Source organism: Bemisia tabaci, chromosome 3 (genome assembly GCF_918797505.1).
Source record: "Bemisia tabaci chromosome 3, PGI_BMITA_v3".
Taxonomy (NCBI): Eukaryota; Metazoa; Arthropoda; class Insecta; order Hemiptera; family Aleyrodidae; genus Bemisia; species Bemisia tabaci.
In genome coordinates, this window is record NC_092795.1 from 56,882,480 (window position 1) to 56,901,896 (window position 19,417).

At 38.6% G+C, this 19,417-nt stretch overlaps 1 protein-coding gene across 1 annotated transcript; it reads right to left on the minus strand.

The window, feature by feature from the left end:
- Positions 1-3,011: 3,011 nt before the first annotated feature.
- LOC140224332 (maltase 1-like) lies at positions 3,012-19,021 on the minus strand. Its single transcript, XM_072298878.1, has 4 exons — positions 18,213-19,021; positions 12,603-12,762; positions 4,505-4,684; positions 3,012-3,614 (listed from the first exon to the last, which is right to left on the minus strand). The coding sequence occupies exons 1-4, from the start codon at positions 18,315-18,317 to the stop codon at positions 3,547-3,549; spliced, it is 513 nt and encodes a 170-aa protein (XP_072154979.1). The 5' UTR covers positions 18,318-19,021; the 3' UTR covers positions 3,012-3,546.
- Between the last annotated feature and the right edge of the window lie 396 nt (positions 19,022-19,417).

Genomic DNA, 19,417 nt, shown 5'->3' on the forward strand with positions numbered 1-19,417 from the left:
TGACCAATCGCCTCCGAAGAAGAGATGAACATCGCCCACACTTACAATTTGGGGGGCACCGGGGGGCTATGGAAAATTGATAATATGTCATATCACTCCAAAATTTTACGAGGATTTAGAAAATGGTGCTATACGTAGTGATTCGAGCAACTGTTCTCATGTAATGACCGGAAACCCGATTTTGGGGCACTACCCCCCCCCCCCCCCGCCCCAAAGCCGTCACGCTATCGATGAGGACTTCTTTTAGGGGACTCAGGGGGTCATAAGGACTCACTATGCCAAAGATCAACTTGTTATTAATTTTTGTCCTTAACTGGGCTTTGTCGTATAATTCCTGGACTAACCAGGGAGAGCTGCAGTGAGGTACCAGTTACGAGTTACTTACACAAATCCATATCGGCAGCGACCAGTCCCAAGCGGTCTCCCATCGAAGCACTAACTACGCTCGACGTAGCTTAACATCGGTGATCGTCCAAGCGACGGAGTCACTGCTTCTCTTGCGCGTGGGCTTGCGGGAGTAGCGGGCGTATTTATACGTCAATTAAGGGCCCCCACTTGATTAACTTAGAAAGCAAGTATGATGATTTTGTCTTTGAATTTGAATCAGGCACCTAATTTTTTATTATTTTTTAATTTTTAATCAGATACAATGTAAAAGAAGTGTTGTAAGTCATGTTCCTATAAAAAAAATAAAAAAAGATGGAAAAAATTAAAATTAATAATTGTAACCAAAGATATAAAAAAATTAAAAATGAAGTGATGACCGTATGGGGACTGTACTGTCACAGGTTTAGCAATCCTACGGACCCCAGCTGGTAGCCCCTGCCTGAGAGGGGGTGGGTAGACAGGGCTCTTAGCTGTGGTGGAAGCAACCTATCTAGGAGAGGTAACTCCGAAATCAAACCCTGGTCCTCCAGGTTGGGGGTTGGGGCATCGGGCTGACTCCCCGATCCTCGGAAAAAATGTGCAATGTCAAAAAACCCAGTAACATATCGACGGTGTAAGTCGGCAATCAGATAGCTCGGTTTGCGACGTCGCAGACTTCCTGTCATACTTTATTTTTTAAATGGAAAACTACTCAACGGCAATTCTTTAAAACTGTCATGATTTTTCTTCTCAATGCGAAGAAAATTCTGCAAAAACTTCAAGAAATAATATCAATTTGTTCTCCTTTAAAAAAATGACGTAGAGGCGGAGATTTTCAGACACCGCAAACATAGAGTGCAAACGAGTTATGTGATTGCCGACTTTCACCGTCGATATGCCTCGGTAACCATGAAGAATGGAAAAATAAGGTTGCGGGAATGGGCGTTCCATTTTTTGACGGGCAGACCCTTTATACTCTATGCTTTGCCGGAGACCAGATCGTAGTAGCTCAAGATGAAGAAGATGCAGATTACATGACGCGGAAGTTGGTCGAAGAATATCGAAAATGGGGCACGGATGTTAGTGTGTCCAAGACAGAGAAGCTGGTCGTGGGAGCAGCGCATCAACGGCAAAGCATAGAGCTTGAGGATGGACGGCGCATCGAAGAGTGTGACGAGTATAAGTATATCTCGGTGTCTGGCTAGATCAGGATGGAAGGATGGATAGAGCAATTATGGACAGGATCATCCAGGGCAGGAGAGCCATCGCGATGCTGAACGGGGTGCTCTAGGACCAGAGCATTTCAAAGGGAAACAAGCACCGGATATATGACGCCATCGTTAAAAGTATCGTGCTCTATAGTAGTGAAGTGTGGCCTTTGACGAAAAGAACGCAAGAAATGTTGAGGGCAACTGAAATGGAGTTTTGGCGGCGATCTGCCGGCATTTCGAGACGGGACCGTGTCGGTAATGAGAGAATTCGCCAGGTGATGAAGGTTGAGAAAGATATCGTGCACGACGTCATGTCCAGGCAGTTATGCTGGTATGGACATGTGCAAAGAATGTCGGAAGAGAGGTTGCCCAAATAAGTTTTGGATTGGGTACCACCTGGGAAGAGGCGGCGGGGACGTCCCGTAAAGGGTTGGCGGCAGGGCGTTGACGAAGAGATGTTGCGGTGTCAGTTGCCCGATAACCTCTGGGAAGACAGGCATATGTGGCGTTTGGGGGTCGTAGAACGCCAGAGTGCGTTGTAAAGCGACTTTATATATACATAAAAATGAAGTGATACAAAAATTTAAAATCAACAGAAAAAAAATTAATACATATAAAGAGATAAAAAGTTAAAGAAAATTGAAAGTAAACTTGAAAAAGTTGAAACTAAAATTTTTAAAAACAATCTTAATTTAAATTGAAAAAATTAAAATCCAACATTTAAAACTAAAAAAATTAGAAATAAAAAAACTCTTAAGATGAAAAATTCATAATAAATAAATATTGCTAATATTTTAACCGAACTCATTTGTTAATCATGAATGAAGAAGATAAAAAAAGCTATGCAAGGGTTTGAATATCCAAGAGATTTTTTGTCCCCTCTAAGAAAATTCTCCGCCCGCCATCCTAGAAAATATGCCTTCCTGTAAGATAAAATTTTTGCTCCCCACATTCCGAGAAAATGCCCCCCCGCCCCACGAAAATGAATTGGCGGGGGGGGAGGGGAGGGGAGGAGTAGGAGGAGCTGTCGCGTATTACGCAACCTTTCTTCCAAATTCGCCCCGAGACAGTTTTTCGTCTGTCCTTTTCTCCCTCATTTCTTCTGTCTCTCCTTAGTTTCTGATGACGAGCAATTTAAGGCCTTAAGCCAATGCTTGTATACAATCAGACACACCATCTCATTTCTTTAATATCTTTTTTATCGGTGTAACGGATGGCTGATGCAATGCAGCCTAAAAGTTGCTCTCTCTGGCCCTGCGTGCCCCGATAACTCGGCGATATACTTCACTTCGCGTTAACCACCACAGCTATGACTATTATGTCAATTCTTAAGCTCTCGCAAGTCACTTCAGTATATTTTACCAAGTGCAAAATTTCCATCTATTGTAATCCGGTGACGTGAATAAAGTGTTCATCTTGTTGCCATTGTTGCCATTTTTACCGTGGCGCGCGCCACGCCACTGGGAGGAAGGAAGCCTCAAACTGCATAATGGTACTCGACGAAGGGGAAGATGTTACCTGATCCAACGTCAGTTAATGTAACTTACGTAACAAACCTAACGTAAGGCAGAAGACGCTTGTAGTTTGTAAATTTTCAACATGAAGGAGAGGAAATTTTTGAGAAACAAAACACGAAATTAATTATTTCCTGATTATTTCCCAGGCGGCAATGGACGAGAGTGAACATACGCAGTTTTAAGAATTTTTTTGATAAAGTCCATCTTCATGTTTGAGACAGGATGGACGACGTAAAAAATCGTGGTGAAAGTACCTCGTGTAATTTATGATTCCCCTGCCCCCTTTATTTTAGCAAACTATTGTTTTTATCTTTTTGAATTTGCAAAATTATTTTTTTCTGAAAAAATATCAAACTAGTTCGAATTAAATAGCATTTATCTTATATCATATTGTGAGTGCCTTAAGAACATTGATAATTACTTACCCAGTTGTTTGGGGTGATCCGGTCCCATCAACCAAAACGTAATAATTTGTGTAAGGATCCTCTCTTGCGACGGAAGTCAAGAGTTATTTTCAGTCCTAGAAAAATGAAAATAAAACTGCGGTTACTTAACTGATTTTTTTCAAACAAGAACTATTAACTATTCTTAAGCCACTGGTAGGATTCATTTACAAAATTATTTAGTTGAGTTTAACCGAAGCTTGTGTTTGTATCATTTTCCTGATTTTCAATCAAAGGATTCTTCATACCCTCTTAGCTTCACTTGTAATTCTTGGAGAAAAGTAGCTGGCTACAGAACGGCTATACACGACCCAGTGCTATTTCCAGTGGAAATTTCACATGGTCCATACAGGGGGGCAATTTCACATTACTATTCCGCCTTCAATCTACAAGGTAGGCCAAAAGCATTCTTTGCGTATGCATAGCTACATATTCCGAAATTTGTGCTCTACGTGGTCTTCAAAAATCGTCTAGTGGTTAATTGTGTCAAACTTCTACCTGACAACTTGACCTTATTTCTATTTTTCTGTTACCGTCGCCATTATTGTCACTGAATAAATCATATAGAGAAAGTAATTCACTCAGAAATTTGTCTGGAGGAAGCAGTGTTTCCCAGGCATACATGTCGTGACCAGAACTAATTATCTTCGAATGCATTGAAATCTGCATGTCTCGAAAATCATGATTCAAATCAAGTGTTTCGCTTAAAAATGAGTGTGTCTTGTACCAAATAAATATATTTAAAACGCCGAAGTCCCAGTTTGTTGTGCATTTTTCTTTCCTGAATGACTCGAAAAATGTTCTAGTTTTTCTATGCCCCCCCCCCCCTCCCTTTTTTACTGATCAAGGGTTTCAGGTTGTGATGTGCCAGCAGCATTTACTTTTTCAATTTTCTTCAAGTGTGCGATATTTCTCCAAGCCTTTACTGAAGAGGTGAATGACCGGATGTTAGACTTAAAATAAATACCATTTTTCTGGAATAACTCCTTCAGTACTTCGAAATCTTCCATCGTTCCGAACATAGGTTCAATGAATCTGAAGTCAGATATATCGTAGCCGAAATCAACCATCGGTGAACGAAAAATAGGAGAAAGCCACACTGCTTTGATACCCAAATTCGAAAGGTAATTAACTTTCTCTGCGATACCTGCATAAAAAAATAGAATATGATAATACGTCAAAAGCAAGTCATGACCATCAGATTAAATTACTTGGTGACATTACGTTGAGCTTGTTTCATGATCATTGCCAAGGAGGATAGTACACTACAATAACACTAGTACACTTAGATACACACTTAGATAGTACACTTTTTAATTCTATAAATCATGATATTCTGTTTCCTAAAATCACAGATGGAATAAGAAGAATCATCTTCCTGACCTTTTGGTTACTTGTCTCTTTTCATATTTTTATAGTTGAGTGTTTTTTGTTTATGTTGATGATAATTATTATTTTTAATGAATAGCTCGCTGTTAACTCAGTTCTAAAAAAGATATTCCTGAATGTCAGTGTTCAGGACCGTTTATTTTATGGCATTTATTAAAAGAAAATTTGATTCGCAGTTTTGCGTACCACCAAGTTATATTTTGATGGTCGAGTCTGATAAAGGGTGAGTCCAAGTGGTGGTCTAATAGTGTTTGTCCACACACCAAATCTGGGAATACTATTGAAAGGGATATAATTTTTAAAAAATACTAGCTGCTTCAGCTCGCTACGCTCGCTTGCGCCGCTAGCCGGGGGCAAGCCCCCTGGACCCCCAGTTACTCGCTCCGCGAGTAACTGTTGGCTCGCTTCGCGAGCCAAATTTTGCTACTACCAGTGCTTAGAGGACTTCCTGGAGGCAAAATGATAAATTCAAAAACAAAGAATAGGAAACTAAAAATTACCCACTTTTAGAAAAAGAAACAACCTTGAAAAATAAATAACACTCCTGGAAAAGAAAATCAGAACACTTTTTGAAAATGTAACGGTGCGAAAGGGTGAAGATAAATCACCAATTCTCTTGGAAGAAGACATGAGCCGACCCCCGACATGAGTGAAACTGCCGTAGGACCCATGCTAGGGTAGAAGGGTGACACGTGTTGTGAGCAGGTAGGGATGGGTTTACGTGGAGAGGGAAACGGAAAATCAGAGGGTGGGAGGTCCCCCAACCATATGACTCGTCCAGCGTCAAAAACGCAAATATGTCGTTATCAAATCGAGGTAAATTTTGCAACTTCGGTCGCGCAAATCGAAAAACGAAGGGGTCTTGGCACATCTAGACCCTATGAGCTTTCATTTAAAACAAATCCGAGGAAAATCGGTCCAGTAGTTTCCGAGATCGAATTAGCACAAACTGTCCAGCGTCAAAAATGCAAATATGTCGTTATCAAATCGAGGTAAATTTTGCAACGTCGGTCGCGCAAATCGAAAAACCAAGGGATGTTGGCACGTCTACAGCCTAAGAGCTTTAATTTAAAACAAATCCGAGGAAAATCGGTCCAGTAGTTTCCGAGATCGAATTAGCACAAACTGTCCAGCGTCAAAAATGCAAATATGTCGTTATCAAATCGAGGTAAATTTTGCAACGTCGGTCGCGCAAATCGAAAAACCAAGGGATGTTGGCACGTCTACAGCGTAAGAGCTTTCATTTAAAACAAATCCGAGGAAAATCGGTCCAGTAGTTTCCGAGATCGAATTAGCACAAACTGTTGCAGCGTCAAAAAAGGCTTAGATATGTAATATATAGATCGAGTAATTCTCTTGGAAGAAGACATGAGCCGACCCCCGACATGAGTGAAACTGCCGTAGGACCCATGCTAGGGTAGAAGGGTGACACGTGTTGTGAGCAGGTAGGGATGGTTTACTTGAGAGGGAAATCGGAAAATCAGAGGGTGGGAGGTTCCCCGACCATATAGACTCGTCCAGCGTCAAAAACGCAAATATGTCGTTATCAAATCGAGGTAAATTTTGCAACTTCGGTCGCGCAAATCGAAAAACGAAGGTGTCTTGGCACATCTAGACCCTATGAGCTTTCATTTAAAACAAATCCGAGGAAAATCGGTCGAGTAGTTTCTGAGATCGAATTAGCACAAACTGTCCAGCGTCAAAAATGCAAATATGTCGTTATCAAATCGAGGTAAATTTTGCAACGTCGGTCGCGCAAATCGAAAAACCAAGGGATGTTGGCACGTCTACAGCCTAAGAGCTTTAATTTAAAACAAATCCGAGGAAAATCGGTCCAGTAGTTTCCGAGATCGAATTAGCACAAACTGTCCAGCGTCAAAAATGCAAATATGTCGTTATCAAATCGAGGTAAATTTTGCAACGTCGGTCGCGCAAATCGAAAAACCAAGGGATGTTGGCACGTCTACAGCGTAAGAGCTTTCATTTAAAACAAATCCGAGGAAAATCGGTCCAGTAGTTTCCGAGATCGAATTAGCACAAACTGTTGGAGGCCAAAAAAGGCCTTAGGATATTAAATATATAGATTGAAGACTCCGTGGATGACGTCCCCTAAACTTGGGCTTGAATTTCGACCCGACTTGAATACCTCTTGAAGTGAAACCACCTGGAGATCTCAAGGAAGTATCGCATCTCGTGCATATTAGAGTGTCTTATGTGCAATGAAATTCCTACACTTTTGGCAATATTGCAAGAGGATTTCAAGTTAAGGAAGTTCTGAGGTCTCCGGCATTATTTTGGAAAAGGTTGAGATTGACCGAGCCTTAGGACTTTGTCAAATCGTCACCTCCCGGCAAAAGTATCACAAGCGTCATGCGACGTTTCAAAATTTCTGCCGCCATTTTATTTTTAAGGAGAAATTTTTCAACGAAGCTGTCCAAAAATGTCACTGAATTTTTTTTTTTTGCCACCGATAAAATTCAGTGCAATTTTCAAACAGAGTCAACCGGCACTTTCTCTGTAAAAAAATATAATTGCGGCGGAAATTTTGAAACGTCGCATAGCGCTTGTGATACTTCGGCCGGAAGGTGACGAAATAATCCTATCCTTCCTTCCTATCCTATATCCTATCCTATACATTTATATCCTACTTATTCCTATATAAATCCGAAAATTCAAAACGCGTACCGATTTAACTTCTGACCGCTTCGTCAGACCCTGGTGCGATTTTTGCACGCGTGACTCTGTTACGCGTCTGTTTTACATATGGTGGGTGTGGTTTGCGGTCCGCGGTTTGTTTACCGGTAAGCGGTAAAAAAACGAAATTTTGTAGTCCAAGGGTCGGAGATACGCTTTTTTGAATTTTCTTCGATAATTTTTAAAGAAAGCTAAAATACGTATAGGCGTACGACCAGCAGTGGTATATATGTTATTTATACAATTTCATAGCGTCTTTCCTGTTTCCATGGTTGCGCGGTTGCGCCTTGCGCGTCAGCTGATGTTATTGCCATTACGATAAATTTCTACTTTTAAAAGTTTTTTCGACTGAACTGCGCCCCCCCCCCCCCCCCCGTAGTTCCACGCTTGCTTTTTCGTTGGATACACTGAGGGTAGTTCTCGCTTCCCCCCCCCCCCCTTTAGTTCCACGCTTGCTTTTTCGTTGGATACGCTGAGGGTAGTTCTCGCTTTTCAGCATTTCCTAAGTATCTGATATGTTCGTTCTTAATTATTTTGGTAGGGCAGCTTGGGGGTGGGGGAGTAAACGTTTCTAATTATTTTGTGACGACCGAGAAGGGGGGATGTGAAAGCATTGCTTTCCCTAAGACGAAATGTCTGTTTGAAAACATTAAAAAAAAAAAAAAATTTCTACACTTAATCTTTTTGTCAGCTGTTTTCAATGTTGCCGTTTTTATATTTTTATAACCTTTCTTTCGTATACTGAAATGGTCTTTTCATTCCTCTTGGATTTTTTTTTATTTCTATTAATTTATTTGGTTCAACGCTGTTTCATTAAACTGTTGCAAATATATGTGTCAATTTTCCTGCATTTTTTGGGGCATAAAATGCCTAAAAGGAAAAAAACAAATTTATCCTCAGTTTTACGCAAAAATCGTAAGAAAATGAAAATTCACGGTATAAAATCTTCAAAAAAAGTGATGCTCTAAATGTAAAAATAAAAAATGATGCTGTCAATGTTAGATGTCAAAGTTGGAGTGTTCTTTTGGCTCAACATACTCATCAATAAATACCGTCATAAACACTGAAGAAAGCACGGCATATCCCTTTGAATTTTTGAATTCAGTAGACATGCCGGGAGTGCCTTCTCATAAATTAAATTTGAAAAAAAGGGGCTACAGTCATATTAATGAGAAACATCGCTCCTCCAAAACTTTGTGATGGAACAAGATTAAGGATTTCAAAACTTGGAGAAAATATTATTAAAGCAACCATTATAACAGAATCAAATAATGGTGAATTTGTCCTCATACTTAGAATACCAATTATACCGACTGACTTGCCATTCTAATTCAAACGTCTCCAGTTCCCCTTAAAACTTGCGTTTGCCATGACCATTAACAAAGCACAGGGGCAAACTTTACTGAAGTCGGTTTAAATTTGAAAAAAAAAACCCTGTTTTTCTCACGGTCAACTTTATGCTGCATGCCCCAGAGTTCCAAGAGATAGAAATTTGCATATCTTTGCTCCAAATGGAAAAACTCGAAACATAGGTAGTTTACAAGAACGTTTTGAAGTAAGAAGTAAGTATACTTATTACAGTAGCAAAATACTTATGTGTTGTATAAAATAAAGCAGCATCAAAATTCTATCGGATGATTTTTACTAAACCATTTTCATTGATATTCATACAAATTTTACGAAATAGAACTGAATTTAGCTGCAAAAGTGAGTGTTGCCCGTGCGGAGCACGGGGAGCCAGCTAGTCTTTAATAAAATACGAATTTTCAGGAAATCTTGTGAATATTTTTGCCTTAATTTTGTAGAGAGCTTTAATCACAATTCAGTCAAAAGCACCTGAAATTTTTAGGGAAACTTACTCCTGGCTTCCTTCAACATAAATATTTTATCAAAAGAAGTTAGGCAACATCCGAATGTGCATGCGGCTTTCTTCTTTAGCACAGTTCCTCTTTCGTTACGACATTTTGACTCACGAAACTAACTTTCGTCTCTCCCGGAGTTGCATTTCTTGGAAAGCGGGTCGATTGGTAAATCATTATCGAATGAACTTGATCAATATACAGGGTGATCCAAAAGTCCCTTCCACCCCCTCTAACTTTTTACCTAATTGAGGTAAAGATTTGAAACTTGGGGGATATTCCTAGGTCAAAGGGAGCTACTTTTTGGCCCCCCTAAAATTTTCAGGGGGGCCCCCTTTGGGGGGCAACGGCCCCCAACTTTTAATTTTCAAATGGGAAGATCCCCTTTGTGCTAGCTCGTTCGAAAGAGCATAAAAAAAGAAAACTTTTCGCGCAAACCTGAAGTCAATATCTCAAACCGTTTCAAAATGGCGGCCGGTTAAAGTTCAAAATGGCCGAAAATTCACACCGGTTATTTGTCGATGGATTTGCGCGAAAATCGGTATGTAGGGGTATTTTGACACGAGAAAAACGAATTTGACGATAGATTTTCAAAAAAACCGAAATTTCCAAAATGGCCGCCGGTTACAGTTTAAAATGGCCGAAAATTTTCACCTCGGTTTTTTCCTGATGGATTTGCCTAAAACATGGAATTTGAGAGTATTTTGGCATAAGATAAACAAATTTGAACTTAGATTTCTAAAAAAATCAATTTTTGGTCATTTTGAACTTTAACCGGCGGCCATTTTGGAAATTTCGGTTTTTTTGAAAATCTAACGTCAAATTCGTTTTTCTCGTGTCAAAATACCCCTACATACCGATTCTCGCGCAAATCCATCGACAAATAACCGGTGTGAATTTTCGGCCATTTTGAACTTTAACCGGCCGCCATTTTGAAACGGTTTGAGATATTGACTTCGGGTTTGCGCGAAAAGTTTTCTTTTTTTATGCTCTTTCGAACGAGCTATCACAAAGGGGGTCTTCCCATTTGAAAATTAAAAGTTGGGGGCCGTTGCCCCCCAAAGGGGGCCCCCCTGAAAATTTTAGGGGGGCCAAAAAGTAGCTCCCTTTGACCTAGGAATATCCCCCAAGTTTCAAATCTTTACCTCAATTAGGTAAAAAGTTAGAGGGGGTGGAAGGGACTTTTGGATCACCCTGTATAGCATTGTGAAGATAGGGAGTTATCAATCAAACTCACTCGATAACGATTCAACAATCGAGATTGATCGATATATAGCATTGGAAAGTTAGGGAGTCATCGATCTAACTCACGCGATAACGATTCAAAAATCGATCATGATCGATATATAGTCTTGGAAAGATAGGGAGTTATCCATCGAACTCACTCGATAACGATTCAACAATCGAGATTGATCGATATATAGCATTGGAAAGATAGGGAGTCATCGATCTAACTCACGCGATAACGATTCAAAAATCGATCATGATCGATATATAGTCTTGGAAAGATAGGGAGTTATCCATCGAACTCACTCGATAACGATTCAACAATCGAGATTGATCGATATATAGCATTGGAAAGATAGGGAGTCATCGATCTAACTCACGCGATAACGATTCAAAAATCGATCATGATCGATATATAGTCTTGGAAAGATAGGGAGTTATCCATCGAACTCACTCGATAACGATTCAACAATCGACCTTGATCGATATATAGCATTAGCCCTGCGTCCACTGGTCAAAATGGACGATCAAAATGAATCGATATAAACGATACATCCCAAACTAGTCCGTCAAATTTGAGCCACCCCATCAAGAGTACCTGTATAGCGAGAGTATGGACAGATCGCTTCTTTTACTTTAACTTTTTTTAGAAAAACAAAAATTTTTTATCTGCTACTAGGGAATTGCCCCTAAATTATGAGGAATTCACGAACTCACATTTCAATTCTGACTTTTGCCTCGATGTCTGTTCAAAAATGAAACTGATCACTCATTGATTTCTTTTTGTAAGGTTTAGATTATATGTACTTTCTAATAATTAAGAAAAGTACCAACTAGAGAAACCACATGGTTGATTAATCAACCATTTTCCCAAGAAATAAAATTCAATTTTTTTTACTGAAGTACGAGTCATGGGACGAACCAGGAAATTGTTCAAATTAATATAACTTCCGGTACAATGTTCTTTGGGAGAATAACGTAGAGTTGTGTCAATCGTTTTCAACGACCAGACGACTTCTTTTCAATTAATGATAAATTCAGTGGCGTGGAGTGCTTTGCGATTTATCGATGGACATGCCATTTAAAACCCATGAAATAGGATCGATAAACAGGGTGTTCGCAAGGAACACCTTAATAATCGATTCTTGACCATGGCTTCAAATGGGGAAATATCATCCATGGTTGATTATTATCTTCTGCTGAACACTTTTTAAGGTGATTCGATGGACGCCATATTTTGTGTCAGAACGGCATGCGATATATCGCATCAATTGGTTCCATTTTTTTTCAGCTACTCGTCATTTTTCTCCAATTTTGAGATCGCAATTCTGTTGTCAGGAGACTAAAGCACTCACTTTAACAAACCAACCACCAACCACCAACCAATCACCACCACCAATTCTCACTCACTTCTACCAATTTTAACAAAGAAATTCAACGTAATAAAGGCGTGGTTTTTTCAGAGAGAAAACATAGCATTCGATACTGATATCGAAACAGCACTTGAATGCTATATTTTCTCTCGAAATAAACCACGCCTTTATTACGTTGAATTTCTTTGTTAAAATTGGTAAGTGAGTGCTTTAGTCTTCTGACAACAGAATTGCGATCTCAAAATTGGAGAAAAATGACGAGTACTTGAAAAAATGGAACCGATTGATACGATATATCGCATGCCGTTCTGACACAAAATATGGCGTCCATCGAATCACCTTAAATGATAAAGAGGCCTTCAAATACAAAGTATCCTTCTTTTTACATTTTAATATACCAAAGGCTGGCTAAGCTGTATAGAAATGTTTATATCTTTTTTTACAACTTACATGGAAAAATATCTATATTGAAATAAATTATTTTAAGACATTTTGAAGGATGACATTTTTAAAAGTTACTTACCCTTCAGATCGCCAACGCCATCCCCGTTTGAGTCCTTGAACGACCTGGGGTAAATCTGATAAATGACACCCCATTCCCACCAAGCTAAGTCTCTTTGAGGGTATGCTTTCATTACCTCGCAGGAGGTCGCAGCCATAACGAGACAAAATACTGCTACCAGCTTCATATGAAACAATTGAGAATGTACGTTGTATGTCAAATTATTTAGAACACCTAAAAGAGAAAAACTCTGGAGAAATAATTATAAACTAAATTGCACGACTTCGGACTCTTTAATACTAATAGTGCGATTAGCTTCATATTGACAGTAAGACTACCAGACCACGTATATCGTTTGCGGTGTTTAAAAATCTCTGCTCCCATTTTATTTTTGTGAAGGAGAACAAACCAATATCATTCCTTGAATCTCTCAAAGATTTTTTTTCACACAGGAAAGAAAAATCACGGAAGTTTCCAAGAATTGACGTTGAATAGATTTCCACTTAAAAAAAAATTGGCCTCCGACCAATTTATGCGCGGCGCAAGCGCCGGCATGTGGGGGGGGCTTCCCCCCCCATCATGGTGCGAAGATCGCACAAGACTTTCTCGCTTTTGCCGGCGCTCCGCGTCGGCATAGACACTTTTACTGAAATATTTAGGAAAATACTGCCAATTTCACAAAATCATAAAGTTTGATTGGAATTTTGATCGCAGGATAATAATTATGAAATTTTTATTCAAACCACTGCACTTTATTGTAAATGTCTTCGAGATATGTGATGAATTCATACATTCGGACTCGACTTGTCGATCTTATGAGGCGTCTTCAATTACATATGTAATTGATTAATGATGCCTCTTATAAAAGACGGCGATCCGTAAAAATCTTAGCTTTTCTACGATTCATTAGGATCCATTAGATTCATTGGCATCATACTTCAGATACGATTATATATTATAATTTTTCCTTAAGCACGGGCAAAAGCCATCAAAAATCTACTTTAATGGGTAGAATGACTATTCGATGTTTAAATAGTCTTAAAACTCAACGGTTTTCGCTTAGCATCGCCCAAATTTTAAAGGCGGCCGAATCTACTTGCTGGTAATGGTTCACCACCCGCCCGCCAAGAGCGCCACTTCCTTAGCGCGTATCCCCGTAATTCGAAACGAAAACAATAGATAGCGCCACCTCCTTGCTGTTCGTATCACTGTGTCTTTACACAACAAAAAGAACAAACGTCAACAAACCTAAACGGGTTATCACCAATTTATAACGCGCATATCATTAAATCAACCATGTTTGTGCAGTTTTATTATATTATATTCGTGTTCAGTACCTCGTAAAAAGGAACCGCAAAATATGGAATCTGCTGGGATTCTAAATTCATTAACAACAAACATATTAGTTTCTAATAAAGATCTAAGTGTCAGTTCTTGCGTTAGCTTCGATGATTCGCAAAGTATGTAATGTAAGTACCTAATTAGTTGTCTAATTTAGCTTGGTGTATACCTACGGAGTAATGTTGAAGATAGTATATGATGCATTATATAATGCATTTGAATTCCTAGGTTCCACCTGACTCAAAGCGTTTGCTGCTAATATCCTGAAACGTTCCAAATCATCTATCGGAGAATTGAGCGTTTCCTATCGGCCCCTCTGCGATTATGAGATTAGGCCAAAGCTCCTATAGGAACTTAAATTAATGACTCAGGTGGTGCTTTTGAGCCAACTTTCAAAGAATTAAAGGCATTTTTTCAAAATCTACCGTCCATGAGCTCTCCGTGTGACCGAAGTGCTCTCCTCGCTATATGACGCGTAACCCTTCAATTTTTAGTTTAGTCCAAAGACCTCATAGGAACTTAAATTAATGAACCAGGTGGTGCTCTTATGCTAACTTTCGAAGAATTAGAGGCATTTTTTCTAAAATTTACAGTCCTTGAAAATGAGCTGTTTGTGATGTCGCGGAGCAAAGTGCCCTACATTTGGGCCTCGTAATCCCTTGAATTTTGAGTTTAGTCCAAAGATCTTGTAGGAACTTAAATTAATGACTCAGGTGATGTGCTTGATGCCCGCTGTTAAAGAATTAAAGGCATTTTTCAAAATTTACAGTCCCTCAAAATGAGCTTTCCGTGTGATTTTGCTGAAAATGGACCTTTAACCCAATTTGACCCTAGCCCCCCCCAAATTTTAGCGTACCTAAAAATCGTTTGACGTGCATAAGGAGACCATAGAAATGGTGTTCTGTGCCAATTTTGAATGAAATCGAACAGATAGATTCTGAGATATCGCTGTACACAGATTTGGGGGACAGCTGACGGACGGACACACATTTTTTCAAGTATGGTTATTTTGACTCCTGGGGCCTTAAAACGTCTAGAAATGATGAAATTTCAACTTTTTTCTCTTTTTTTTCTTGGAGGATGACAATACTTCCTCTCTACCCTAGGGGAGCGAGAAAGTAAAAACAAGCTGCTGGTTCCAACACTACTGTGTTAGAGAGTCGCCATTGTGAAACTATTAACATCTATTATTGATTTTTTCTGAAATTATGTATGTATTTTTTGAATCCTTACCCAATTATCAGAGGTTACATGCAGATGCAAAATGTTAGATGCAGAAATTGGGAAAACAGCAGAGTAACTACCATCTTGGACTGCTAAGAGGATGATAACATACAATTAGGTTATTTGCTATAAAACCATAGCAACATGCTATGGTATGCTCAGCCACCGGAAAGTGCTGCTCTCTAGTGTAGCAAATGAGGAACAATTAATCCTCACGGAAATGTTCGACGAAGGAAAACTGTAACCCGCGAAAAAAGACAAAATTCAACTTTTGGACGTTGAAAACAATTGGATTTTGGCCGTTCCTCCGACGGCAACGAGAACCATCCATTTGTCGCCACGGACACTACCAATGCTAAAAGAAATCGATTGCAAAGAGCTCTCCCGAGTGGGCGAGCTCAGACAAAATTCAACTTTTGGACGTTGAAAACAACTGCAACACCCCATCTCCCCACTTGCGCATAGTTCCATTTCGCATAAATACGTCTAATTCTATAGATCCCAATATATGGGAGCAAAATCATCTTACCTACTAGGTGGATTATGAGCTTCGAGTACGTCATGAACCAAATAAGTGTTTGTTTGCGAAACGAAATTTCCACTGTCAGGGTAGTAGAGGAGGATATCTATCAGTCTTCGAGTCTGAGACAAAAAGAGACCCTACAATGGTTTCTTGGCAATGGTGGAGGCTTTTACTTTCGGGACTCCAACATTCAACTCTTGACCTACCTACCCCGCGAGCGCTTAACAACGTGTTGAGAATGTAGTTTTGCAATAACGTCCGTCTCACGCACAAACGTGGCCCACAAACTGGCCATTCGGTGACTGTTGCCTCTGAAAGAACGCTGGGCCGAGGTTCTTTGAATGTAACCGGTGACATCTAGTTTGTGGGCCTAGCTTGTGCGTGGAACGGACGTTTTTGCAAAACGAAATTCTCGACACGTTGTTGAGCATCCACCTATAGTTATAACTAGTAGCATGATTCACTTTCCCCTTCCTAACAAACGTATAAGGAATTGATACCGGTTATATAAGCACCATTTTAACTAAAGTTAATATATCGTGTATATAAGTTGTATATAAAATGCCCATGAAAATAATTATTCATATTTTCAGAAGATAACGTTTATATAAAATTTATATAATTGAGGAAGGGTTTTTATAAATTTTCTTTATACGCATAGTATCCTTTTGCTTAATTTGCTTAATATAACTGTTATATAAATGACCTGAATGACTTTAACGTAAACCTATCTCATTTTCATGAATGATGATGATGATCTCATTTCAATGAACACCCTCGACTCTCAGACTGCGTGGGATAGGTATTATTAGAGGTATTAGTGGCTCCGAGACGAGTTAAAAGGGGATATTTCGGCACACAATCCGAGGAGTCCTGTTACCTCAGTTGGTAGCGTGTCTGGCTCATAACCCTGCCCAGTTAGACAGCAATATTTTAAAAATATTTTAAAAATATTGAAATTTAATATATTTTTAAAATGTTTTTCATGTATTTTTAAAATATTTTCAAAAGTACTTTTGAAATACAATCAATGAATATTTTTAAAACATTTTAAAAATATATTAAAAATATAAAAAATTAAAATTTTTAAAATAATATTTTATAATATTTTTAAAGTATATCATAATTATTTTTGTTAATATTTTAAAAATATTATTAAATATTATTTTAAAAATTTTAATTTTTTTAAAAATGTTTATATTAATATTATAAAAATTTAAAAGAAAAAAGGAAATGATAATAATAATAAATAAATAACATAAATACATCGACATAAATTCAAACTAGAAAAAGGCCCAAATAATTAAAACTGGAAAAAGACGCAATTATAAAGTTAAAAAAAATAGAGAGAGAGAGAGAGAGAGAGTTAAAAAAATGAGAGTTAAAAAAAATAGAGAGAGTTAGAAAAAATGATAGTTAAAAAACATGATAGTTAAAAAAAAGAGAGAGCTAAAAAAAATGAGAGAGAGTGAAAAAAAATGAAAATGAAAAAATTACATCATGAAATAAAAAACAATAAATAAATAAATAATAAATAATAAAGTCTGGTAAAATATCATAAGAATCCGTCAATAAACAAACGTATTACGGACTCAGAGGCCTGCGATAGTTAAGAGATTGAATTTAGGGGCCCATCCATATAAAGCCTGGCTGGTCTGGTGGTATAGTACTGGACTTCGGATTGCAACTCCATCCCGAGGCGTGGGTTCTAATCCCGACTAGGACGCCGCGGACTTAAGGTAAGACACAACTCTACGATGATCCACCACCTGGTAGCAACGCATATGAAAACTTGCTCACTTCATAACTAGAGTGCGCTACCAGCCAGGAAGAATTAATGAAAATTCATTTTATACACTGTTTGAATTTGGTTATATAACTTTTATACTAAGGGTTACATAAAAAGCTTATTAATAATGTAAACTTTTAACTAAAAAACTTTACATCCATTACATAAACAATGAATATTCTTTAGCTTGTGGTTATTTACGGTTTATACTTTTAAAAACAAATTTTTTATATAACTCTGCTACTAGGATGGTACGTCAACGGTTGAATGTTGAAGTGCCGAAAGAAAAAGCTTCCACTATTGCCCAGATACAATTGCAGGATCTCTCTTTGTCTCCCCTGGTAAAAATGGCAAGTGTCAGGTCAGTGGCAGATTGCGCTGACGTCAGTGAAATTCGCTCTGTTGTCAGTGAAATTTGCTCTGACGTCAGTGAAATTTGCTCTGACGTCAGTGAAATTTTCTCTGACGTCAGTGAAATTTGCTCTGACGTCAGTGAAATTTTCTCTGACGTTAGTGAAATTTGCTCCGACGGTAGTGAAATTTGCTCCGACGTTAGTGAAATTTGCTCCGACGTCAGTAAAATTGGCTTTGAGGTATAAGTGTTGAGGACTTAACCCAACACTTAGGTAAGAGGTCAGCACTGAGGTAAGCCGCACTGAGGTTATGAGAAGGACTTACGTAAGTGATCGGTTCTGCTGAACGTAAGAGCCACTGACGTCAGGAGGAAGACTTACCTAACTGTAGCACCACTTACTTTAGAGATGGATGATGGATATCCACCTCTGAGGTAAGAGGGACTGAGGTCTGGACTTGGTACAGAGGGTTCGTCACGGACACCAGCCCTGATTGAGCTACACATTCCCAAAAAATAGAGATGGCTCCTGTCACGTTAGGAGGATTTGTTACGTTTGACCATGTCGCGGTAAGCGGGTCGGTTGAGTTTTAGACGGACTGAAAACATCTAAATGGGTAAATCCTCAAACGCGCTCTAGAAATAGCAAAGTTCGTGGGAGAGCAGAAGTTGAGTTTTATATCTTCGATTAAACGGTTTTGGAAGAATAACACTTGGAAGTTGTTGGATAAACAAGATGAACACTTTATTCACGTCACCAGATTACAATAGATGGAAATTTTGCACTTGGTAAAATATACTGAAGTGACTTGCGAGAGCTTAAGAATTGACATAATAGTCATAGCTGTGGTGGTTAACGCGAAGTGAAGTATATCGCCGAGTTATCGGGGCACGCAGGGCCAGAGAGAGCAACTTTTAGGCTGCATTGCATCAGCCATCCGTTACACCGATAAAAAAGATATTAAAGAAATGAGATGGTGTGTCTGATTGTATACAAGCATTGGCTTAGGGCCTTAAAATGCTCGTCATCAGAAACTAAGGAGAGACAGAAGAAATGAGGGAGAAAAGGACAGACGAAAAACTGTCTCGGGGCGAATTTGGAAGAAAGGTTGCGTAATACGCGACAGCTCCTCCTACTCCTCCCCTCCCCTCCCCCCCCCCGCCAATTCATTTTCGTGGGGCGGGGGGGCATTTTCTCGGAATGTGGGGAGCAAAAATTTTATCTTACAGGAAGGCATATTTTCTAGGATGGCGGGCGGAGAATTTTCTTAAAGGGGACAAAAAATCTCTTGGATATTCAAACCCTTGCATAGCTTTTTTTATCTTCTTCATTCATGATTAACAAATGAGTTCGGTTAAAATATTAGCAATATTTATTTATTATGAATTTTTCATCTTAAGAGTTTTTTTATTTCTAATTTTTTTAGTTTTAAATGTTGGATTTTAATTTTTTCAATTTAAATTAAGATTGTTTTTAAAAATTTTAGTTTCAACTTTTTCAAGTTTACTTTCAATTTTCTTAAACTATTTTTAACCTCTTTATATTAAATTTTTTTACCTGTTGATTTTAAATTTTTGTATCACTTCATTTTTAATTTTTTTTATAT